Source organism: Phaenicophaeus curvirostris, chromosome 5 (genome assembly GCF_032191515.1).
Source record: "Phaenicophaeus curvirostris isolate KB17595 chromosome 5, BPBGC_Pcur_1.0, whole genome shotgun sequence".
Classification (NCBI taxonomy): domain Eukaryota; kingdom Metazoa; phylum Chordata; class Aves; order Cuculiformes; family Cuculidae; genus Phaenicophaeus; species Phaenicophaeus curvirostris.
In genome coordinates, this window is record NC_091396.1 from 56,541,597 (window position 1) to 56,568,118 (window position 26,522).

Sequence of the window (26,522 nt, forward strand, 5' to 3'; positions counted from 1 at the left end):
ACCATCATTTTGGAGGATTCCAGCACTGAGATTTCTGGAGCCTGCTGTGTCTAGCCATAATGAGTTCATCACTGGTTGCTTATGATGATTCAGATTCTGAGGCAGAAACTGAAGAGACTGAAGTCCCCAGTACTTCTAGAAGACAAACAAGCCTTCCAAGTTCTTCTGTGAATCGTGTTCAGTACTTTGCACCTGGTAGTTTGGGTACAAAATCTACATATGAAATGCAGCCTACTGAGAATGCTGACAGTTCTGGCACAAGCACTTTTGGTGAAGTTCCCCTTGAGCACTATGCACAGAATAATAACACTGATTTGGCATCTCCTTATTGCAGGAGAGCATACTCTAGTTGTAATGCATTATGTATGTCCTACAAAAAATATGAACAGACATCAAGCTCTTCAACAAACTCTGGAAATGGTGTTTCCCAGAAGAGAATACATACAGAGAGTACTATTGCCATAGAAGGAATTAGGCCATATATCCCTAAAAGGTTGCGTCAAGAAAATTCCAGTATGCCTGAAAAAAAAGAATCTGATCAGAGAGATAGCTTGGATTGTGACGTTAAGCTAGGCATGTCAGGAGAGCAGCCTTTGAGAAAGATCTCTGAATTAATTAAACCATATTTGGGATCCAAATACAAATCAACTGAAGTTCCCAAAAGCTTAGTGTTTTACATGTCTAAACACAGTGGCCCTGTTAATGAAATCCAGTGGTGTCCTGTACCGGAACGAAGTCATATGCTTCTCTCGGCTTCTATGGATAAAACAGTGAAGGTAACGTAAAACAAGATGCTTGGTGGACCAATCATCAAACTTAAAAATGCTGTTTTCAATAATGATCTTCTCAGAATATCATCCTTGCTTTTAAACAATATTTTACAGTTTCCAAACGTTGAGAATTTGAGGAGATACTTCGCAGTACAAGACCCTATTATGAACTCCCAGCCTAATCCTTCACTGTACCCACAGTCAGTTCTGTTATTTTAGAATTTGGGTTTTTTTTGTATCAGACATGTCAGTGGTTTAGATCTTCACTTAGGAAGATTTCTAGTAGGTAATTTCTTGTAATCTGTTTTTATGTTAGATTTTCATTACTTCTTTTCATTACTTTCCTACTTAATGTCACAACGGCTGTAAGCAGTGATCTGGATACAGATTCTGCCTTAAGTCATTAAACAACTGGCTGACGCAGTGGAATAACATTTTGAGGGATTTTACCTTCCTAACAGGCTGAAGTGTGGTGTGAAATCCAGCTGGAGGCCAGTGACAAGTGGGGTTCCCCAGGGCTCAGTGCTGGGTCCAGCCCTCTTCAATGTCTTCATCAATGATCTGGATGAAGGCATCGAGTGCACCCTGAGCAAGTTTGCGGACGACACTAAGCTGGGTGGAAGTGTCGATCTGCTGGAGGGTCGGGAGGCTCTGCAAAGGGATCTGAACAGGCTGGACCGCTGGGCAGAGTCCAACGGCATGAGGTTTAACAAGGCCAAATGCCGGGTCCTGCACTTGGGGCACAACAACCCTATGCAGTGCTACAGACTAGGAGAAGTCTCTCTAGAAAGCTGCCTGGAGGAGAGGGACCTGGGGGTGTTGGTTGACAGCCGACTGAACATGAGCCAGCAGTGTGCCCAGGTGGCCAAGAAGGCCAATGGCATCTTGGCTTGTATCAGAAACGGCGTGACCAGCAGGTCCAGGGAGGTTATTCTCCCTCTGTACTCAGCACTGGTGAGACCGCTCCTCGAATACTGTGTTCAGTTCTGGGCCCCTCACCACAAGAAGGATGTTGAGGCTCTGGAGAGAGTCCAGAGAAGAGCAACAAAGCTGGTGAAAGGGCTGGAGAACAGGCCTTATGAGGAGCGGCTGAGAGAGCTGGGGTTGTTTAGCCTGGAGAAGAGGAGGCTGAGGGGTGACCTCATTGCTCTCTACAACTACCTGAAAGGACGTTGTAGAGAGGAGGGTGCTGGCCTCTTCTTCCAAGTGACAGGGGACAGGACAAGAGGGAATGGCCTCAAGCTCCGCCGGGGAGGTTTAGGCTAGACGTTAGGAAAAAATTCTTTACAGAAAGGGTCATTGGGCACTGGAACAGGCTGCCCAGGGAGGTGGTTGAGTCACCTTCCCTGGAGGTGTTTAAGGCACGGGTGGACGAGGTGCTGAGGGATATGGTTTAGTGTTTGGTAGGAACGGTTGGACTCGGTGATCCGGTGGGTCTCTTCCAACCTGGTTATTCTGTGATTCTGTGATTCTGTGAAGTGACCGCTGCTGGAGGAGGTATGTCAAGTCAGATGGATTTTTCATCTGAACTAATGTAGCAGGTCTTTTACCCCAGAAAGGTGTCCTGATGCAAGGAGTTTCTACCCACTTTAAGTTTGTTTCAAGGGTTAATCGCTCAGTACTTAAAGTTTAATTTCCTTCTAGCTTTAGTGAATTGTGCTCCAGTTCTTCATTTGTTAGTTTTGTCAGTCCAATGAGTCTTACTTTAATATTAACAGTGGGCAATACATTTTTCTTGGGCATGTACTTTCCCAGACATATGGCTAATGCCATCTTAGGGATCAACTAACAGTCTTTTGAAGTGAGTTTACACAGGACCATAGTTTTGGTAAGAGCACACAGAAAGTGTGATTTTCGGTGGAAGGCATGGTTTATTTTACCTAACACATATTTAACATAGCAGGTACAGTTATGTTAAAACTTGATTCTAAAAATTAGAGCCCTAAATTTTAAGTAAATCTTACTAAGCAAAGAGTCAAGAACATCATTTGTATTGGCATATTTCTAAAACCAAAGGACAGGAGGGAACTTGAATTTGAGCTGAATTTGAATTCTGATTTCATGTAGGAAAAAAGTATTCTTAGATTCTCGTATTAAAATTGAGGGAGGTTTTCTTGTCTTTTGCTGTTTAATTTGTAGTGGAGAATTGCGTTTCATTTTGTTTGTTTTTTTAATGATTGTTCTTATCTTAGAATTTTTTTTCCTTTCCTCTTTCTCTGGTCTTACCGTGGGGTCCTGTGAAATGTGTGGTGGCTTTGCGTCTTTGAGGCAATGGTGTTCTTGAATCTTGGACGGTTTTTGCTTTTTTTTCCTGTATAATATCTGTTAAAGCACTGGTGCTTGCAGAAGAGGAAAACCACAGATCTATAGCACGAATAAAATTTACTGCTCTCAATTGCTTACCTTTTATTCTTGTAAGTTAAAAAAAAAGTCACTGGTTCTGTTGTCAGCATAACCTATCACACCATCAAAGTCTGAATACTTTGAACTGTGGGTAATTCCTCCTTCATCTTCTTTCCAAAGGTTTTTTTTACATCTTTGTTTTAAAGATTAAATGGAGGAAAAAAGTACCTTTGTTTTTCTTTGCAAGTGTTCTGTAAAATAGTCAATAAGTTACATCTCAGCTACTACTTGAAGAACAGGCTTAGAAGGAAAAGACCAAGATATCCAAAAAGTGCTGATGGATGTTTTTGGTAAGAAGTAATTTAAATTTGGATTGTATGAAACTGCATGCACCTCTGACTTCAATATGTCTGAATTTGACTTTTTGTCTTAAGCTGTCACACCACGTGCCTAATGTTTGTTAACTATGGCAGAGCCTCATTTTACTGACGAGTGATGTTATGGATGTGTTAAATTTGGTAAAACAATCTAAAATGAAAATTGTTATTGCAGCATATAATTATTAAAAAATGGAAATAATAGCCTGTCTGTTTTGTCTTCTAAGCAGGAAGAAAGATTACTTTGTTTTCTAAAGCAATATTACCACTTTAACAGTAAAGCTGGTGTTTAAAGAAATCTAATTGCTTTCAGTGCCCCAAATCATGGAATTTCAATATAAACAGAGAATGTTCATGTTGGCAACACTTCACAGCATGTGAGTCTAAAATATTAATAAAGTAATGATATAACTGTTACAAAGTATATTAAAACACACTTCCATACTTTGGAAGGTAGCCTCTAGGGAAATACCTTTGAATGCTTCTTACTGTTATTTCTTAATGAAGTGGAAGCCTGTAGTGGTGTGATCAGTAGCATCTTCAGTCTGCACTTTTGCACAAGTATCGTGCAAGCCAGTAGAGGGCATGGTTTGACTGAGTATTGACTTGATGTTACAAAAGTAATTTCACTAACTTTCTAGGGTCAGGAGCCCATAAGTATCTAATGACCATGACAGCGGTAGTTTATCTTATGGGGATTTTTTGGCTGTTTACCATTGCCTGAAGTTCTTCATTTTCTGGTAAAAGCATAAAATAACTGATTGAAAATGCAGATACGGGTGTAGATGGACTATTTTTTCCCCAATCCTGTACCTTCCTACAGCTTTCCTTGTTTTGTTGTTTTCTTCCAAAACCACCTGCTTGGAATTGCTAGTTTAAACCCAGGTGGTGAAAGCATGTCCTCTTTTCATTTAATGGGAATATGCAAACATTCATGATATTTGCACTATTTACCTACAACATCTGATTTGGATAAACCTCAAAGGACAGTTAGAAGCTTAAAATTCCTATATGATCAGAGAAAGCCTGATCCAGACTGAATCCAGAACCCCTGAGCTCTGTACTTTGTTAGTCATGTGAATAACCACGACTGAATGTTTTTATGCATAAGTATCTTGGATTTAGTCCTTGCATTCAGCCTGTGCATTAAGACAGTTACCTTTGGAAGAGTGCAATATTAGTGGAGATTTCTTAGAACTGAGAGTTCTGTCTAAATAGAACTGACAGATTGTGGTAGTTTAAGCTGTGTATAAATCAAAAGATCTATAGTTTTATGCAGTTTTGAAGTATTTAGCCGAACAGTTTTGCATCTTTTATTTGTTCTTATATACCTTTTTCTTTTCTTTTTTTTTTTTTGGCATGGAGAAAGAAGGAATGTTTGCTTTAATTATCTTAATTTAGTGATAATGATTTAATTTTACTCCTATCTAAATTACTATGACTAAATCACTCATATCAGGGATATATCTAAAATGCACAGATAGAACCAATTATGTGTTTACTTTCTAAGTGTGTATGTATACTGTTTAAATTGGAGGAAAAGAACAGTCCTCCATGAGTGTTCTCCCAGATTAACCAATGTGCATTTACCATCTTATTTATGAATCAGTGAAAGTCATACTAAAGTGATTGTGATAAATGAGTTGATGTTTTCAGTTTGTGTTGTCTGGAGAATAGTGTCAGTTCATCTGGAGCAGTTTGCATAAATATCTTGCATATTTAGAAAGGAATGCACTGTTTTAGAGTATTTAATATTTGTCATGAAAAGTATTTACTCTTAATATTTTTTTGTGTATGGCTGTATTTTTAAAAAACTAAAACAGTTATCAAGTGGTGCAATTGAAAAAAAATCAGTTATCAGCTCAGGGCAGTAACTCTTCAGAGTACTTCTGCCAGCAGATGGGGCTCCTCAGCATCTTAGAAGGGACGACAATTAACTCGGGCCTCTAAAGACTGGAAGGCTTTAATGTTTGCTTCTATGTTGTGCATTGAAAGACCAAAATTAAAGGTTTAGGCATGTGTTGCAAAACATATGTGAAAACTTCACAGGGACCTGAAAGTAAGATAGAACTTTATATGCATTGCAGATTAATTACCCACAGTTTTTTTCAAATCTGGAGCATTAATGGAAGAAAATTTTGTGCTAAACTTTAAATTTGTAAGGGATGGAAAAACAGCCCAAACAAACTTAGATTGAGTCCGTGGCAAGTCTTACCCTCTGCTTTATCAGAATTTTGAGGTTCCCCTTTGGAAGTGGAAGCTGAAAGTATTTCCAGCTGAGGTAGTTGGACAAAGGGGCAGGAAACCTTATACAAATTGGGAAAAGTACCGTTGGGAGCTCTTACTGTGGCAGTGCTGCTCTTCACTATTACATTCTAACTGTATTATCAGTGGTTTATGTTTCTAGTTTAAGTATGTATTTTAAGGATTGTGAAAAATGATTGTCTGAAATTTTTCTTTGGATAACGCTTCTCAATCTTCTGTTTGAATTGCTGCTGTAAATGAAATTCAGGCTACTACTGCCATTTTTGATTTTGCCTACTTAAACACTGAAATAGTGTTTGTGATTTTAATAAAGAGTCTCATATTTTTGCACAGATTTTGAGACTCAGTGCTGTTAATAAATGTGCCTTGTTTCCACAGAGTGGATATTCAACGCTTTCTGAACATCAGACCTTGTTTAGGTGTTTCTGGTTTAGAAATTGTGTAGGTATTTCTTGGTTTAGAACTCCAAATATAGAACCCAAAATCACAGGTTACCATTGAATACAGCTGTTTGCATTAGGAAGCAAGGTAGATGAAAGTTCTGTCTCTACCAGTTGTAGATACTTCATTCACACTGTTACTATCTTTTATTTTGAAGATCCTGTAAATACATGAGATGTAATTATACAGAGATGTAAACGTTTGCACTAGTTACTGATGCTGGACTTCCAGCAATTATTCATACCTTCAAGCCTCCCATACTATTATTCTGTATTTCCTGTTTGTCTTAAAATTAACTCAAGGTAACATCTTTATATAATCATCTGTAAACTTTTATTTCTATGTTCCTGGTTTTCTGTTTCAAGCATCACAGCAGGTATTCTATTTGTTCTGAAGTATTTCTTCATTTTCAGCACATTCGCCCTCCATTGAGGAACAGATTTGTGAAAAGAAAGTATATGTGATTTTTTGGTAGGCAGAATGTATATTAATAGCACTTTGATGGAATGACTTGTATTGTAATGCATTGTTGGAAGTTTTTCTTATGTGTTTTATTCCCCACTTACTTAGTTGAACTGTATCTCCATTTAGTCACAGCTGAATCTATGCAGGGAAAGTAGAAGTTTTTAAAATTAGTTTAATAATGCCAGCCTGTTGAACAGAAATTTTGCCTACTTCTCATGATTAAGAATGCAAGAACAACCATCCTAGTTCAGATCAAGGCTCTTTTTTAGCCCAGTGGTCAGTTTCTAGTAGGATCCATAACTAGTGGCCAAGATAAAAAAGTTTACAGTGACTTTAAGTCATCTCCTAGTCTCTGTTTGTTTTCAAGTCAGGAGAGTTCTGAGCTCCAAAGTTGTTCATCTTTGTAACTTGCTATCTCAAGAGAGTTCTTCCAGATACTTCTCCAGTCTTATGAGACTCTTGTGATCATTAGATCTAGAGTGGTGTATTACTCATACTAGTCAAATTTAATGTAAGCGTTTAGCTTCCATGAGTGTATCACGTACTACAAAGAATACCATTTAAATTCATATTTTCAAACTCTGTAATTCTTTTGTGGTTATGTGTTTGTTAGATGAAAGATTGCGTAGTAGTATATTCCAGGAATTTGATTTTATTGTATTGGACTGAAGGTTATGGAACATGATAAACCTCCGTTCATGCATATAATGTGTGTAGTGCTAATGGTAGCAGTCCACATTTCCTAGATTCTGCTCTTACCCTGTCTCAGAATACAACTCTTTCTGTTTTTACCAACTCTGCACACAATTCGCTTGAAATAGGCAGTTTTTCTTGTTGTTCTGTCACATGCATGTCTATTTATGAAGGAATGAATTTAAGCTGCCAGCATATTTCCTATAAACTCATGTGTAGCTCTCAGATGCAAGGCTAGATTCAAACTGTTCACTAAATGATATTAGATATCATACTACTAGTATGCCAAGTATTGCCAATTTTAGGTTCATTTTTAAAATCTAATTGTGGCAATGCTCCTTTATCTGTAGTTGATGCATAAGATGAGGATTTGGGGAGTCATCCTCCTTAATGCATATGTTCCGCTTATAGTGTGATGTTGGTGCACTTAATACTCTATTTTAAAAATAACAAGAAGTTCTCCCTATTATCTTGAAAGTGGCAAGGAAGCACTAATATTCTGGAGATCGTGTGCTGCTTACCTAGATGTGTGAAAAAAAGCATTGTCGTTTTTCTTGTTGAAGAGGCTGTTGTTGAAAAGGCTACTAAATAGGCTATTCTGAAATACTGAAGCTGACTTTTCTTTATGGTGCCTTGTTCTGAGCTTCTTCCCTTGTCTGTTTAGAACTATGTCTATTTTTTCCAAGGACTTTATTCTTGCTGATTATTAAGATGGAAGTACACTTATTATTTGATAGATATATGCACAGTAATACCAGTGTCCTGAATAATGAAAGGGGTTCTTTGTATATCTTGATCTTTTTCTAACAAGATTATTTCATACATTTCAATGACAGGTATCCATAATTCTTCTTTTGTAAGAAAAGGAACATCGTGCAGGAAGGAATGTACTTGACCATCAATGAAAGCTTCTGACTGTGCTTATGCCTAGATAATAATACAGGTTAGGATGTAATAGCCAGCTGTCACACAATTGTTCTGCAAAAGCCATTAGCACAAGTCAGAACAGTTCATGACAGTGGTAGATTTTGGTCTTTTCATCCCAAATATATGTATGGGTAAGGGTTGTTCCACATCTGGTATGTTGATACCTAGATACACAGAGATGTGTTCCTTTTAATTATTTTCTCGTTTCCAGCAATGCTGTTGTCAAGGAAACAGAAATCCTTGTAATGCCTTTGTTCGCTTTCTCAGGATCCACAGCTGGAGATGTCTTGTATAGTTTTTATTATGCTTTTAGTAGTTGACACACTCTTGTGCCTCAAATGATTTTTTCAGAGGAGTATGTTTCTTTGAGTATAAACAGCACTATTCTGATCTCTAAGCTGTTTGATAAGCTATTGTTTTCTTTCTTCTTCACTAAAAGGAAATAAATTCAGTACTTATTTGGATTAAAATTTATTTTAACACTTGTGTGAAAGCTAACATTTAAAAATAAAGGGGGGGGGGCAAAATGCAGTGAAGCTCTCAGCTTCTGGGTTACGTTTTTAGTTCTGTAAGGGTATTGCTTTTTAATTTACACTTAAAAAATGTCTCCTGAATTAGGTTCTCCTTAAAGAATTCTAGAGTAGTACCCCAAGTGGTGTTGCAAAGCATTTTTGACTGCGGTATGGCCATGCTAGAGGATGTGGCCATAGGAAAGAGGAGTGGGAGAAGCTGGGTATTCCATGGAACAACTAATATGCTTGTGTTTCCCTCCAGAATGGGGAACTATTTAAAGAAGAATTCAGAAAACAAAGTTCTTCCAAGAGCAGTAGAGTTAATGGAGCCTGGCTGTGTCTTGAGGCTGGCTGTAGAGCCTCTTGAATTTCTTTCTCCTTTGGGGCTTCTGCAGTGTCTTTTGTTTTTAGTGAGCTGCTTGGCTTGATTAAATCCTGAGGGGAAAATTCTGACACCTCTGTGAAATTTGGTTGACATTGACCAGTATGTGCAAAGTGGCCACAGGTGAGATGCACGGGGCATAGATGTTATGACAGTGTTATTTCAAAAACCTTTCTGTGGAAATCCAAAAGGGATAGAGGGTGACTTTTGTATATTTTTAATCATGATAGGAAAGAAAGGATTCTGTTTGTTCATGTTACCTAAAAAGAATTTTGGTTACCTGTGTCAGTACTTACAGAATATGAAGACCATTAAGTTTATATCTGACTTTTTTCTTAGAAACCCATCTGTCCTGAATGGCTGAGTTCCGTCTTCCTTTTTACTGAGAACTCTTCCAGTTGTTTCCTGTGTCCTCTAGGTAGCCTGCAGCAGCGAAATAAGCGACCTTTTCCTCCTCCCAGGGTAGCCTGCCTAGCAGGGAAGAAAACATCAGGGCTAGAGATGTGTAAATGAAGTAGTATCTGTAATGAAGCTTGACTCAATGCCATGAATTACGCCCTCCAGTTATGCACAGGATCTCTGTGGGCAGCTGCTGTGGAGCTGAACATCAGAGCGTCACCTGAGGGAGAAATGTATGGTGGTGTTAGCACCCTCCTAGATGCTTCACTAAGATTGCTGGTGAAAAAGTCAACATTTTGGTGCTTGGAAGAAATGCAGCTAGAGTAAAGTTCTGAAGTTTACATTATGGAAGTAGCTCAATTTATTTAACAGTTGAGAAATTTTGAACACTGTTGCTGTTTAAAAATATACATAACACCAGTCTAAATTTGTTTCTTTTCTAGGAGTCCAGCTTCATAAATGTATCTCACATACTGCTGTATGGTTTATTTTTTTAAATCTGCTAACAAAGCTACAAGGCGTCTTATGACTTTGATTCCTCACCTCTCTTGGTCTGTCATTGTTGTCAAGGAAACAAATTTTTGAGAAGCTTTGCTCTACTCTTTTAGGTTCTGTAGAGAGATTGCTTGTGTAGGATTTATCCAGCATCAGGAGTAGAAACAATTTGCCTGAAGTTTCTATTCTTTGCAGTATGTTCATGTCCTTGCTTTTTTAAAAGCAGATTTTATTTTTAGCATGTGTGAAATAGCTGCATCTTTAAGGTCATAATATCAATGAATGTGCCATGGATTGCTGACATTTGATCTTTGGATGAAGCCTGCTGGAAAGAACTTTAGTGACATTTTGCTTTATATTTATGCTATAGAGACAGCTGCTAGTTATAGATTTCCTTTAATTTCAAGGGGAAAGAAACTTTAATAAACCCCTTGTTCTTTAGAGAAGTCGCTTCATTATTGTGGAACTAATGACTTTGTCCTTTATCATACATATCATGTTTTATTGCAGTCATTATCCTTTTTCAAAGAAAAAGCGTTTTGTGGATAGTCTGGAAATGCATTTGGTTTGTCTTCCAGTATATGCTGGCTGACCGGCTGGCTTAATTAAGATACTACGACTGAGCTTTAACATCAGTATGCTTGTGGAGGCTTTTTATCAATTAATGAATTACTTAATTTAAATGAAACTGCTGATTTTCTAATACCAAACGTCTAAAAATGTAGTTATAGAAACTTTGACCTTTCTCAAATATTTCAGTTGGTTAATGGATTAAAGATATAGAGCATGGTGGGTAGTAAAGTCTGTCTGTGCTAGTATGTTTTGCATGTGCCAACTGTGTAACACCTTGCTTTCTGAAGTCGGATTTTGGAATTTGTCCTGTTTCCTTGTTGTCTGCCCAGCACAAATGTACAGTTGCTCTTTTGTCTTTTTCCAGATTATACTTTCCTCATTATTTTTTTTTCCTCAATCTGAACATTGTAACTTGTGACTGGAATTGTATGTTGTTGTATAATGAGAAAGGGACACATCTGGTACTCTGTGGAAAAGATGGCTGTTAGGGATACAGGTGGTTAGGGATGACATAGTTATTATTAACGTGTTAAAGCTTGGCAAATATGTTAAAGCTAGCACTATGCTGACAATGCAAAAGAAATTAAAATCAATTAGGTAGTTCAAAATTACGCTACTTGCTAGTATTGATGTAGGACTAGTTATGAATCTCATTGCCAGCAAAACACATAGCTTGGCATGATTAATAGTTTATTTTCATAATTATGTACCTAGTTCTGCTCATGTTTAAGACTATTATGTCATTGACATCAGTGGGTTTAGAATTGCATCTGTATTTTCCATAGCCTAGGATCTTTTTTGTAATTTTTTTCCCCCTAGTTCTTAACGTTCTCAATAGCCTTGGGAATAGTAAACAATTTATTTTTTAATTGAAAGAGTGAAGAGCTGTAAAGACAATGTTACTTGGCCAGGCTTACTGATAAATGAATGCAAGATTCATTAAAGCTCAAGTTTTCAGATAGCTGTTCTAAATCACTCGCTGTATACAGCTCGTCCCATTTAGATATTGCTTCAAATTAGTGTGGGAAATAAGGCTGCAATAATTACTTCTTAAAATAAGTAAGCCACTTGGTTAGTGCTGGGAATGGGACTGAACTTGCCCATAAATTTGGATTAAGTTATTTTTTACTGATAGAATTTGTCCTTAAGTGCAAGTATTTTTCATTGCTGGCAGCTGTGGTAGCAATGTGTTACTCTGTGCTGTTGTACAAATGCTGCGTGCAGTGCTGTGTTGAGCTATACAACAGCCGCCACTCACCTGATGCTTGGGTTGGTGGAGCTTGTCCATAACTATTGTCCCTGCTGTGTTGAGTTCTTCCAGTGGTCCAGTTCTTCTGTGTGCAAGGATGAGACGGCTTAAATTGCTCCTTTATATTTGTTGTGTTTGTGCTTATTTGTTTTAATGACTGTATTAATAGCGGAGACATTTCCTGATTTTAGTTATGTACATATATGAATATAAAGCTTTAGAGTTTGAGTGGCTTTAGCTAATTCACAATTTTATATTAAAAAAGTAATTTAAAAGGTGTGATAATACTGAAATAAAGTACAACTAGATATGTTCTGAATTTTGATAGCCACTGTTTAACTGAAGCTTAAGGAAAAAAATCTCCAAACAACTTAAAAGCATCGGTCAGTGTTATTTTTGTGCGTCTTGTTTTCATAAATAAGTTGTAGGTCAATGGCGAATAGGTGTATAGTGCTTCAGAGGCTGGGGAGTACAGTTGCTAAAACTGTACTTACGTTCTCAATAGAACAGTTTCCTACTGTAGCAGTAAATGTCAAGTTCTGTGGGATGCAAGTATCTGTGGGATATGTTTTTGTGAATGGATCTATCCAGTCCTTAGTCATCTGTAAGGAATTGAGGACACTTAAGGCAATTTTGCCTCTCAAGTGCTATAAGTCTGTAATGGAGGTGTTTAACACTTGTAAGGAATCTCCACTTTTAATAAAGAAGAAATGTATGTGACTTGGGGAAGTGATTGATGCTAATGAATATGATAGGTACAGGTGAAGAGAAAATCAGGTTATTTAATAAGTGGCTATAGTAATTTAGCTAATTATCTCCTGGGGAGTTGTAATACATTTGAAGTTCTTTTCCTTTGCCTGCTGGTAAGATATTGATTGCTTAGGAGTTTTTTGGGCATGAGTACTAACTGCTACTAACTACTGCTGTGATTGTGCTTTTAGGTGTTCTGACAACATTTTTGTCATTCTTAACCTAATACTGTTAGACTCTGAAGTCTTTGAGAAACTCCTGTAGTGGTATAGCAGTAGAAAATGTAGTGGTTTAAAAGTAATTATTAATAGCTACATGACATTATATATTGGTTTCTCTTGAATAGCTGGAAAATGTTCATCAAACTGCTCTGCTTTAACCATGTTATCCCAAATACACCTAATATTGTGTATGAAGTAGATAAGTTATCTGAAGAAAATTCTTGTGTATTTTTCTCCAGGAAAATTTTAGTATATGTAGTATACAACTGGAGTAGGAATTTAAGTGTCTGTGTCACACTTGGCTTTGCCTTCTGCTAAAATAATTAAGATTTTTCATGTGGTGCAACAAACCATGGATTAAAGCACTAACTGATTTATGAGTACATTTTAACTGCTTTTAATTTCTTAATTTTCCAGGAGCTTACCATTTGAGGTACAGGGTTAGCCTTATTGCAGTGATTAATCACAAAATGGTTAACAGTTAACTGCAAAATAGGTAGGAATTCGTCTCTTTATTTTGGTGTATGTGTGAAGTTACTTCTCTTGTACTGTCTGCCCAGCACAAATATGCAATAGCTGTTACATAGGTACAAAAAAGCCTAGTCAGGCTCATAAATTTTAGCTGGCTGAAAATGTGATCTGTATGAGCATTTTCAATGGTTTATTGAAAATTTACAGTCTGCCTCAGGCATGATTATGCCAGATCTTTCTGCACAATAATGAACACACTACATTAAAAGATGGCAATTGGTGGTAGAAACACTTTGCTGTTGAGAAGGATAAAGTTGCTGATAACTGATGATTTTTAAGTTTCCTTTGCTAGATATATTGTGTGTATATGTATACAAACATATACTTCTTCGCAAATTGTCTTTTTTGTGAGCTTTACTTGTAATGTAGAGATTGCCTGTCTTCAGAGTGAAAAAGAAAATTATAGGTGGTTTTCTTTTTTTTATTTTTTTCTCCTTTTTTCTTTTTTTTTTCCTTCCCTTGGCAGCTTGCCTTAGTATTCAGCATTTGGTAAGCATACCTCTTTTGCAAATAGTGGGAGTTAGCTAAAAAAGTTTGATTCATTACAGGTGACTAAAATATCAGATGAAGTCTCTGATTATATGAATTTTACTGTTTCGTCTGATTTGCTTAAACTGTTCCTGTAACTTTTATTTTTGTCTAAGACTTTCTAATATTTCATTTGGACTGCCTGGTATATAAGGTGTTAAATTCTAGGCTCCTTTAATATGAACGTCTGCAGTAATTCTTAAGAAGAATTAAAGAAGATACTTGATTTGGATTTTAAAATGGTTCACGAAAATAGCATGGATAATCTACATGTTGCATTATGATGCATATGGTCTAATAACCATCACATTGTCTTTGTAGAACAGATCAGTTAAGTTGAAAAACATGTTCTAAAATGTTACTTTCCTCATAATTTGCTGTAAAAATCAATGATGAGCATCAGAAACGTACGCGTTTATCCCCCTGAAGTGTCAAAAAGCATTATCTTGTCATACTTCTGCAGAAATAAAATAGAATAATACCAACAACATAGTTTTGCTTCTTATTTATTCCTTCTATGTCTTTGCTGTATTATTCTAAAAAGCAGTATCTCATGCTCTGCCAGGGGAGGTTTAGGCTGGGCATTAGGAAAAAATTTTTCACAGAAAGGGTCATTGGGCACTGGAACAGGCTGCCCAGGGAGGTGGTTAAGTCACCATCCCTGGAGGTGTTTAAGGAACGGGTGGACGAGGTGCTGAGAGGCATGGCTTAGTGATTGATAGGAATGGTTGGACTCGATGATCCTGTGGGTCTTTTCCAACCTAGTGATTTTATGATTCTATGATCTATTGGAGAGTGCCCAGCTGCTTTGGGGGGTGTCTGTGTAAAATCTGCAGTAGCTTTGAGGATGTAGCAATTGGCCTTCAATTAATGCCTGTTTGGTAGACCTGACGTGCTTTAGGGCTAACCATTTACATTTGGTAAAGTTAGTGTGATATAACCTCTCCCTGCTCATTTTATTCTGCTGACCACTTTGTGTGGGAGCAAAAGTTGTTCTCGGGAAACTTCCCAAAGTAGCTATTACTGAATTCTGACTGTAAGGAAGTGTTTCAACAGTATTTTCAGTGTTCTTACACAGAATAAATGGAGGGACGAGAAAGATCTATACTGAGTTTTACTCCTCCACTGTATTGCCTTTTTTGGATAAGCCTGAGTAGGTTGGTGGTTTTTTTTTTTTAATTTCCTGAAACATACTTTGAGAACTTGTTGGAGAATTACAGCTGTGATTTTATTGAGTGGTTTGGTAGAAGATCACTTTTATCTGAACTTGCATCTTCAGTAGGAGTGAAGCGACATAGTCTTATTTTTCACTGTTGTTCACCTTCAGAGTCTTTATACTTTTTTCTTGCATTCTCAGTCCATTTACAGCTTAAGAAAATGGATATTGGGGAAGATGGGGAATGTGTAGATCTGTTGAGGAAGTTCTTCCCAAACCTGGAATTGGGAGTCTGAGATACATATGCTGTTTGGGGTCAGGTACTGTCCTTTTGTCCATGAGAAAAAGACCAATGCTTCCATGGTGCATGACATCCTCCTGAGCAAAGTTGAGCTAGCTGCTGTTACAAGAAGGGTACAGACTTGGGTTTTAATGACCTGCAGCATGGAGTGTCTTGTTCCCTTCTCTGTTCTCCAGGCTGTTGGCATTACCAGTTCTTGCAATGCTCCTTTGAAGCAGAACACTAAATATGCACTTACACAGCTATGCCCCAGCAGGGACTGTCTTTTAGACAAGGTCAGGAGTTTCTTGGCACTATGCACTTTCAGAACATTTAATTTTTCTTTTTGCAGAAAGATTTAACCTTATTTTTCTCTCCAAACATAATTCTTGACCAAACTTTCATCAGGATAGACTTTTAATAAAACTGCTAGTCAAAGTGGGTTGAGAGATACAGACCAGTAGGTCATCCTTATAGCATATAATTATTCACACTGTTATTTTGACTGATTAGAAATCCTCTATGTCAAATAATTGGAAAGCAAAAGTAAACTTAGTCTATTCTACTTTAGAATGCTGCCTAAATGTTTCTTCTCTGTCTTTGAGCACATTATTCATAACTCTCTTCTATACTTGAAAGAAGCTTTGTTTACTCTTACAGAAATAAAGGATAAAACACCAATGCTTGGATGCTTTGACATGCCATTCTTGGGCAATATTTTTCCTGTTTTCTGGGTTTATTTCTCCAAGATCAGTGTTGATGCTCAGAGCCTCCTTCCCTCTCTGAAGACACTAATGGTCATAACTTTTTTCCCCAACAGAATCATGTCGATGTATTTTCTGATTTTTCACATTTTTTGCTTGTATTTGATCCCTGTAATTTTGTTGAGTTTCCCCTTTTGTAATAAATTTGACAGAGCTGTAAACTAAATGGAAGAAAATGTACAACATAATGTAGACAGTATACTTAGCACTCACAGAAGTGGTACCCTTGGCTTCACGATGAGTACTTTCAGGCAAGTTATCTCTTAAGTCAGTCTTATGCCCTTGAGTTCAATTAAGGCAGCTCAGTCATTTTTATTTTTATTTTCATCTGACAGTGTGACAATTTATTTGTAACTGTCTCTTCCAGGAAAACAATCAGAATTAGCATGTTTTTTCTCAGCTTTTGCCTGAAGGAGATTCTATTAACAAAAGCCACATACTTGCATTTGAACACATATTCCTGTATTAGCAGGTATGCAAAGATATCCAATTTCCCTGAGCAACAAAATACTTGATTACAGGTCTAATGATAGTTTAAGAGGTGTTTTCAGATGTGCTGAAATCAAGGACTTGAAGCAGATGAACTTAATTATCTTTGTGAATATTCACAATCACATTATGTGCTTTAAATGTCACATTTGGAAATAGTGCCTCATTGCTAGTTAATTAACAATAATTACTCAAGGTAGTACTTATGTTTCTGGAATTTCTTACCTACTGTGAAAAATATACTTCGCTTCTAAAGGTTTAGCGGTATAAACCCGAGACTTTACTTAACTCATTCCTAAAGTGTTACTGTTGCTTAGGCTCTCTGTACTTCTCACTAGCATTGCTGCACGGAGAATCAGTTATTCCATTCCATTTGCTCTACATCTGGGCAGGGTTTTTAACATCTGAACCATGTTGTATATAATATTTTTTTTCTTTTTTAAAAAAGCAAGGAGTTGATTTTTTTTTTTTTAGCAGAATAAGAACAGAGAAGCAGTAGCAGATTAGACTGGCAGTCTAGATCCATCATGAGGTGTTACAGAGGTGTGTTGACATCTTCAGCTAAATAAGTACGGCTTATGATAATACCAGAAGGGCTTTTTCAATTATACCACCTATGCTCAGTATGTTTTTCTCTTTGTAAGATGGTTTTCTTGGCAAAGAGCATTATACAGCCCAAGACAGCTTACACTGCAACCAGAAAAACCCTTTATAGATCCTAGAAAATCCTCTCTATGTTCCAGTTCCTGAATTCCCTCTTCCATCTTTCTTTTTTGCCATTCATGTAGAAACTTAATTGAAATGTCAGAGGATTCCTTTCAAGTTTATTCCCATAAAAAATAAATCTTTCTTCAATAATGATAGTCTCCTTGTTTGCAGCAGCACACTTTACAAGTGCTTGTGTGTATATATATATATAAAATATATATGTATGTAAAAAGCGTTAAATTAACATAAAATCTCTGCTGTTAATTACTTGTGCTTACAAACTGGATATTCTCTTTGCCTGTTCTCTTAATTTACCTTTATGTATGAGATGTCCCTTGAAATGCCAGTAATGATGTATAACTTCTATTTTATAATCATCTTTTTCTGCAAAGAGCATGAATTGTGTTACAATAAAGTTTTTACTTTGTGACAGCATTTACAACATGCTAACCAGTTGTTTGAATTCTCAGACATCAATTTAAAGTTAATTTAGAGAGCAGCAAGAAAAGCTACTGAATTTTAGAAACAGTCATGAAGATTAATTAAACAAATTAACTGTGCTTTGTGCAGGGGGAGTGAAGATAACTGCAGGTATATGAAGGTATAACCAAGGGACTGATGAATATTGTTAGGAGTGTTAAAAGTATTTTAGTGATGGCAACACAGATGGAAAAGAAGCTGAGTGGTGGAGTGCTGAAATCTGACTGTGACATGAATCTGACTGTGGAAGGGTCTTCAATGCGATACGTGACAATACTGTTGGAAGTGTAAGTGCTTCATTGGCGAAAACTTCTCAATCATTTTTCTGTTGTAGAACTGGGGACTTGAAAAAAACAAACTTTTCACTGGTAACATGTTTTGATTTCAAGTATTTGGAGAACATCATAGACCCATTCTACCTGAATGGTAATGTTCTGAATGTCAAAAACCTTTCAACCCCTATGTCTACTATGTCACATGGGTTGAAACAAAATAACACTTTTTGGTTTTGTTTTTGTTTTTTCCTTTTTCTGCCATTACACATGGAAGACTCTCTGTAAGGAGCATTAACAAGTCTGCTTTTGGGTATCTCAGTACAGAGCCTGGTTTACAAAAAAAACTTGATATGCAGCTGCTAACATGATTATTTAGTTTAGAAATTTTTCATTTTCATATGCTTAAATGGAAATTAAATACTCTGAAAAATATGTTCAGTACTGGTCACTAATCTTAACTTTTTGCAAATCTGCAGAGGTCTGTAATGCTACTCAAATTTTCAAGTAACCCAAACCCAAAATATGTATGTTTTTAAATGATTCATTCTGTAGTTCTGTAGTGAAAGTGAAGTAAATCCATGAAGTATTTCTAGTAGTGAAGTAACACTTTCTCTAGATGTGTCATACTGTAGTGAGAAGTTCTGAACCAAATTCTATCTGATTTGTGGTTGTGTTGCTTAGATGCTTATGTGGCAGTAGTGCCAAGGAGTCGAGAACCCTAGGACCAGTGGTGGAAGTTTATATGCATGGTGGTGAAGGTTTATATGCATGTCTCAGAGCAGCACTGCATAGAACAACCAAGCTAGCTTGGGTGCTAGAACCCAGAACAGGGTTGCTGTGATGCCCTCCCGGGCTAGGTGGAAATTCCTCTGGATGAGTTTAACAGTGGATGCCTTCTGGTACCTCAGCATTGATGTGAGGATTGAGTAGGTTTGCACTCTGTGGGTGTAATCAGAGGCAGCCCCTGCTAATAGAATAGAACGTTATTGCATGCTAAAATGAAGTGTGTTCGTCAGACTATACAAGAAAAGTGTGTTGGAAGGGCAGTGGTGTGTAATTTAAAAAATATCTAAATATTACATTTGCTTATATAGTTAAAAGTAACTTAATTTGGTCCTATATAAATTTCCAGCAATGTTTGTAAATGTCAGTACATTCATATTTACTTCTTCATAACTCTACATTATTATTAATTCATGGTTTCATGTCAATGTCCAAATAGGAAAGAGCTAGATTTTTGACCTGGTTCTAGATTTTTAGCATGGAGTATTATCATGTTCAATTCCAGCTTCAAAGATGTGCTTTCATATCAGCTATAAAGGAAAGTAATACCGTCTCCTTAATATGACAAAACCACAATAATTGTGCAAACTTTTTACTTAATTTCTAAACTATTATAATAGAGTAATGTAGGAGATACTTTTTAACTTTTACCATTCTATTCATAGATGCTTTCCCCTGCACTTTTATAGCAGGACTTCTCTGTTGAGCTGTACTTCTAGTTTAAATTTAAAAAACTCAGTTACGTCTGGAAAATAGCTTTGAAACATTTGGACTACAGTAATAATTATAATCCATCTTTAAGGCATAGCTTTTTGTATCTTAAATTGCTGTAATTTTTCTTACTTTGTGATAGCCAAGTAAAGTAAATACATAGTTTTAGATGCTTATCAGCTTTAAGAAAAAAAGTGGGTTTTTTTTAAATGAACATTGAGGCTGCATTTAGTATTGTTAAATCTATTATTAAAGTAAACAGCCCTCTGATGTATTAATAATGAATAAGCTATTTACCAAAGTCTTTTGGAGGATGCAAAAGAAATAGCTAGCCCTTCTTTCAAGGTTATTTTTCAAATCTAAAAAATTCATGGGAACTGTTCTGCTCTCTATTGATGAAAAATATAATCAAAGATCTGTTGTTGAGCTTCAGGTTGGCTGTATCACAGTCCTGCTTTATAGGAACATAAGCAAGCATGGAAAACCCTCTCTGCTGACTAGATGTACGTTACATTTGCAAATTATCTACAAATGCCCCTTGGGATAAAGGCCTTCATGAAATCATTGTCAATAACTTACTGTTAGGACGACTTATGTAATACATTGTTCTTAAAGATTTTGCAGGAGAGAGATTAAATGTTATAAAGTACAAAGTACAGAAGCTCCGTAGAGCAATCTAAATGATGTTATAGGAACTGAACTGTGTAACAAAGAGGAATATTAAACATATTTGCAATCTTCTGTTATTTGCCATATGAATGACAGGCCCCTTTCTGTCTCATGGATTGCATAGATATGCAAAGAAGAAATAACAAAAGCTAATCAGTTTTGTTTTATGTAAAGCTGTTAATATGTAGATACTTGAGTTCCTGCAAAAAAAAAAAAAGTTAAAATCTGGGTATTCTAATGATGCATGTTGACGTTGTGCAAATTGCTTAGAGAAGAGGAGCTGCTGTAATCACTTCACTTGAAAAGTGAATATACTTCAAAAGAAAATAGGATGACACAGCCGATGTTGTACATCTGCACTAAAATTACTGTGAATTAATGAAGTCTCAGTTAACCTGAGATGGTTGGTGTAAAGCTGATGGGGGCTTTGCCAACTGAGAACAAACCCCAAAGCTGTACCCCTCTCTTCACTGTAGCCACACATGAATGTGATAAGCAGGAGAAAGCGCAATGCTCCCAGCGTGCTGGAGATGTGGAAGTGAAATATTTTTGTCTGGAACATGGGGGATGCTGGAAGGGAAGGCGAGAATTCTGTTGGTCACAGTATGCCTCTTGCTGTGCTTGCCAGCCCTGCAACTGTGTGGTGCCCCAGCAGTGGGCCAAGAAGCAGTTAGTAGTGGTTGCACTGGGTGAAGAAAACTGCATTATGGTATGTGTTTGGAGGGAAATAGCAAAAAAAAAAAATTAAAAATGGGCAAATTGTTTTCTAGATTGCCACTGCAGAGAAGGATTGTCTCTGCTACATTAAATGTCAGGAATATGCTGAGGGAATATCTTTTGTGTGTGCTCTTGCACACATTAAAGAAAACCTAGGCTCTGTAGAAGGCAGCCGTTCCCATCTGTGGTGCAATCTGTTTGCTTTGAGTCAGCAGATCTTACAGGAGTCACTGAATATCCTAGGAGGCAAATATGAACCTTTAAGAAATCCTGAGGTCTTTGAGGCATCTGCCGCCTCCTCTTCCAAATACTAGAGACACTCACTGTGAGTGGTCTGGAAATGCAAACATCCATAATGGAATGATCATTTGAGTCTCAGTGTTGTTCATTCTGTGATGCTCCTCAGTTTCAAGGATTTAATAGTATTTTTCAGAGACTTAATACTGGATTTGCCTTCAGCCATCCAGTGGATACCCAACTGAGCAGGAATTCCTGCTGCAGAGAGATTTGGACCTTGTGCTCATCTGTCCAAGAGGAATTGTCAGGGAGGATTATGGAAGGCAGCTTTGTGCTTGGAACGTTTCTCTGGAGGGTATTTAATTTACATAGGAAGTACACACTTCTACTTCATATGCAACAACTCAATGTGTGTGTTGGAAGACAGAATATTTACAACACACATAGCAGCTCATTCCAGGGGAAGCAGGAGACCAAACCTAGTACCCAGAGACCTTTGACACTTAAACCATAAACTTCCTCTGTGTTTTCCCCATTACTTTCCCCAGTTCTTAAAGATACATAAAAATCATTGAAGCTTAGTAATGATACAAGCAATTGTTATAAAGCACGATGTTTTCCACAGGAAAAAAATAGGAGAGTCTCAGTCTGGGGGACCCTATTATAACCTGAACAAGTAAAGGCTCCTGTGTAGTACACCCATCCTACTAAATAACATCTTATGGAGGAAAGTCTCGAAAAGACCTCAACCAAAATTTATCCCTGTAGCCCTCAGGCTAGATGTATTCTTTAGAAAAGTTTAAAACTATCCAGTATCATTTTAAATAAGCTATCAAAATAAATAGTCTTTTTCAGTGCTCTGTTGTCATGGCTAAGCTGATTCTAGTACAAAGCTGGCTGAGGTATGTCTGCTATAACTACGGTTTATTTTCATCTTCAGTTTCACTTAATTAATCAATTTGCTTGTTGTATTTCTCAAACTGTATCCTACTCTGGAAAATGAATAAATCTGCTCTTCTTTCAAGACCTTTACTGCAAGAACTTAATCAAACGCTGGGCTTGCAGCCATCTCTTCTGTTCACCCCTGTTTCTGAACTCCTGCAGGATAAGGCTATTTCTGTGGAAATGAATCAAGCTGTTAAAGTTGCTCTGCTGCCAGGTGGCTCTGATATTTCTTACTCTGAAGGTAAAGATCACTTCAACCTGTTTCTATTTGTGTAATGCAGTCTCAGTAAAATGCTATTACAAGCTGTGGTGGGCACTCTTGATTTAATTATTCATTTGGCTATTAAAGTACGTAGCCAAAATCATATATATTCAAATTCATGTTAACATGGATCCTACACCTTGATATATGTTCAGCTTTTTGCTGTTCCTAGTGTGTCTAGATTAGTCTAGTATAATTTTCAGAGATTGCAGCTTCCCTGCCTTTCAGAGAGACAAATGAGTGCTGTGCACTGTGACTGATAACACTTCCCTTCACTTGAGGTCTTGGTACTGGGGAGTTCATGCTGAAAACAGCGGTGGAGCTGCCTTGTACAGAGGACACTAAACTGGGCTTGAAGACCTAGGATCTCTGTCCAGGGTATTTGCTGCCAGCTGCACTGCCGTCCCACTAGTTTCTTGCTGGCCTTTAAAGGGCTTTTAGCCAATGAGGCTCTATTTAGAGTGATCTGATACCCATGAAGAGAAAAGTTTCTTGCTAAATCTTGACATCAAGGATAGGGAAAGAAAACTGCTTTTTCCAAAAGAATGGAGATGCATCTCTCTCCTGAAGATGGAGAAGTTAGCTTTCCTTTTTAAGAAAAAAGAAGAAGAACTGGGAAAACTCTAGCTGTCTGCCAAAATATAATAAAAGTCAAAAGAAGGGTCAGTTTATTTGAAGATCTTGATCTCATTACGAATTTATGCTGCAAATGACTGCAATTTTTTGGTGGCTTTTAAAATGATACATAGAGTTTAAAACATTCTAACAAAAAATATGTGCTTTTGAAGAAGGAAACAATGTGTTTTGAAAGTATTGATGTAATTTCCCTAAAGTTTTAAAATGAGCAGACAAGATAAAATGGTTTCAGGAGAATTTTGTTAATAGCAATGTTTTGGTTTCAAGGAAGGAGTCTAGAACTCTGAAGATTTCACTTGACAATGCAGAAAAACCACATAGAAATACTGAAAATAAACATGTCAGTTTTCTCTCAAGTTTCATGCTGTGAAGGAATGTAACCAATAAAAAATGGTAGCAATTGCACAGTGATTGTGTTTTGAAAAGGTTTATATCATAGTATATAACCAACATATGAATTAAATATTTAATATGTATTACTAGAAACTATGCTGCTTTTTCACACTGATCTGTATACCTGTCCATCACGATTAAATAGATAATAAAATGCATTAGTTCTCTGTTTGTTCAACATATATCTTCAGTTTTTAGTGCATATCCCGCCTCACATGGTAGTCCTTCCTATAGAGTAATTCAGATGATGTCTAAGGCACACTGAATTGTGTAAGTGCTTCTCATCGTTGCCCACTTCCCTAGAAGTATTTCTAAACAGCAGTATAATCTAACTGAGATTGTTTTAATATTCTTTATTTTAGTGGTTGTGGAGCAGGTGCTGCTAGTACTGTTCATTTAAAAAAAAAGTTGTATAGCTTCTACTGCATTTGATTTTTTTTTAGAAATTGATTTTGTCACCTTTTAAACGTGCCCTATATTCCACTGGGATACTAAAAATAAACGCATATTTGAAACTTGTAGCCATCAGTCCTGTTACATAAGAGTCACAGGCACTATATGAGTAAACTTTGTACTCCTAAAACTCAAAGCTTGGTGCCCTGTCTTGACTAGAAATTCACTGAAGATGCTACAGAACAATGAACTGAAGTAAGATGATCCATGATTTTGTCAAGAAACCCATTTAACACCCCCCCAAACAAGTAATTGTAGACTTATTTTATTTTTGTGTGAAAATCTGTATACTTCAGCATTTAAAAGTGCTCTGAAGTATCATTTTAAAAACATGTCTTTAAAAAGACTTCCTTAAATTTAAAAGTCTTTTGTTTAAATGAAGATCAAAATGTTAGATGTAAAGCAGATATTGATCCTTAAAGTATTAGGACACTTGTAAAAGTAGAATGCATTTTTATCTTGCTCTTTAAAGTGGTATTTAACATCAGGCATGTGCAACACATTAGCTTCCATTTGTAGAATCCGGATCTGTCTAGATCTGATCTTATCTTTTTGGGTTTTTTTGATACTGTTGTACTCATAATTGACTTTAAGTGCATAAGTTGTTCTAGTTATTCCAGAGATTGTTTAGACAGTGTGTATGTATTGATGTTAGGTACTTTGACTTTAAGAGATGCTTTTTGGATTGGCTGGGGAAATATTTTTTTACTTCTAGATGTAATTTATTCTTCAAGGAAGATGTACTGGTTCCAAGTGTCACCCCCTCTCCTACCTTCAGCCTGTAATTATCAGTGTTGAAAAATCAGCTACTGTTGAAGTTAATCAATGTTAATTTAGTTTGGGTTAGAGATTCGAACCTGAAGTACCTCTATAACAAATGAAAGGGCAAAGCTTGCACAGTAGCACTCATGCCTCAGTAATGATGATACTCTAAAAGTATCATTTAATAGGTGGTAGTAATGTTTTAGCCTGTGATTACTGGATCCTGGGGAACACGTGTTGCTTCTAAGCATTCCATAAAAAATGATTAAGGAAAGGGTGTTACTTGACAGCCGGTTTAAGGAAGCTGCATAGACTGTGTCCCCACTAGTGGTTTCTTTCAGTTGTGGAAACTGAAACAAATTGACACCCACTTTAGTATTGCTGTTTTTGAGATGCTGTTGATTACTGTTATTTAATAGTACATTCTTAAACAGTACCCTTTTAAAACCTTATTTAGTAACAAAATATCAGGTTATTATTCCCCTGACCCCCTGTGCTGAGCTGTGCCTATGTCAGATTCTGTCCTGCTTGTCTGTAGGAAGATGTGCCTGGTCCATGTTCAGCTGCAAATCACGTGTGTTGTGTTGTGGCTGTGCTGGTGCATGGAGAGAGGGTGCTGCTTTGCAAGCATCATGTGTGCTGCGGTATCACAACATGCTGAGGCCAAGACAACCTTCTTTGACACGTCTGCTGTCTTTGAGACTAGTCATCAATCACTTCAGTGTGGCAGAGCCACATCAGAGTAACTGCTAGATTAGCCTTGTAAGTGCATCTGAAATAACCCAAACTTTCTGCAGGGATGATTTATTCTGATTTTTGAGGGAAATTATCTGTCTAGTGGAAAGTGAAGCAAAGGTTAAAGAATCTCTAGTCTGAAAAGAGATGCTGTCTTCAGTGTCTTCAGGTGAAGAATTACTATATATTTAATGAATGTAATTTTGCAATGTCTTTCCGGACACAAATGCTTATCAGGTGGTCATAAATATATTGTCTAATTGTTCTTAACTGCCTATATTTGCAGGATTTGTATGATACCGCTAATTACTCAATCAGAAACTAACAATGCTGTTAATATTCCCTCAGTTAGAAGGGTATGTTATAGTAGATGCTATAATACTGAGAGATTAAAAACCAAATTTTCAAACTCAATCTGAAGCTTAAAGTTTATTAGCCCCCTACCCTCATCTACCATTGACATTAATGACTCTTGTAAATGCCAGCACATCTGGAAATTGGACCACATTGCTCTTCATTCTTATATAAACAAGCAGAAGCTTAACAGACTTTAAAATTACAAATGAAAGTCCCCAAATGAAGATGTTGTAGCTCTTTTTCATTAAAATACCTCTTTTGGGTGAGAATTGTGTTACTCTCTTTAAAATAATGGTATGGCTTGTAATGAGGCAGATATGCTGTTGAAGTTAAACATTATAATGGTCTTTTAATGGTACCTTAATGGCCTCTCTGAGGACTTACACTGAAATAATTTTACCTTCTTATATTTGCACTTCATGGTAGACCTTAGCAGCACACTATAATGTCGCCTTAATTTCTTCCTTATTTTTTACATATTAGAAGCCCTATAAGTTACCCTTCTGTCAAATAAAGGAAGTATTAGATTTATTTTAATTGTATTAGGTATATCTCCCACACCAAAATATTTTCTCTGCCTCAGCAATAATAAGGAGGTGACAGATTTTTGTAAAATTCTATCTATATTGCAGAAGAATAATAATATGTATATTGATTTGCGGTCCAAGAGGAGAATTTCTCGTTTCACTCATTATTTCGTGTGTATCTGTGACTAAGAAGCTAGGTGTCATAAAGTAGATTATTATATACCAGTGCTTATGATATTCTGTGCAAATAGCCTGAAAGAAA

General features: G+C 36.7%; 1 protein-coding gene across 1 annotated transcript in view; it reads left to right on the top strand.

The window, feature by feature from the left end:
• WDR25 (WD repeat domain 25) overlaps window positions 1-26,522 on the top strand; it is a 64,890-nt gene continuing 38,368 nt past the window's right edge. Inside the window, exon 1 of the mRNA XM_069858813.1 lies at window positions 1-776. Within this exon, the coding sequence (XP_069714914.1) occupies window positions 60-776 (717 nt within the window). The 5' untranslated portion in view covers window positions 1-59. The remainder of the gene's footprint in view (window positions 777-26,522) is intronic.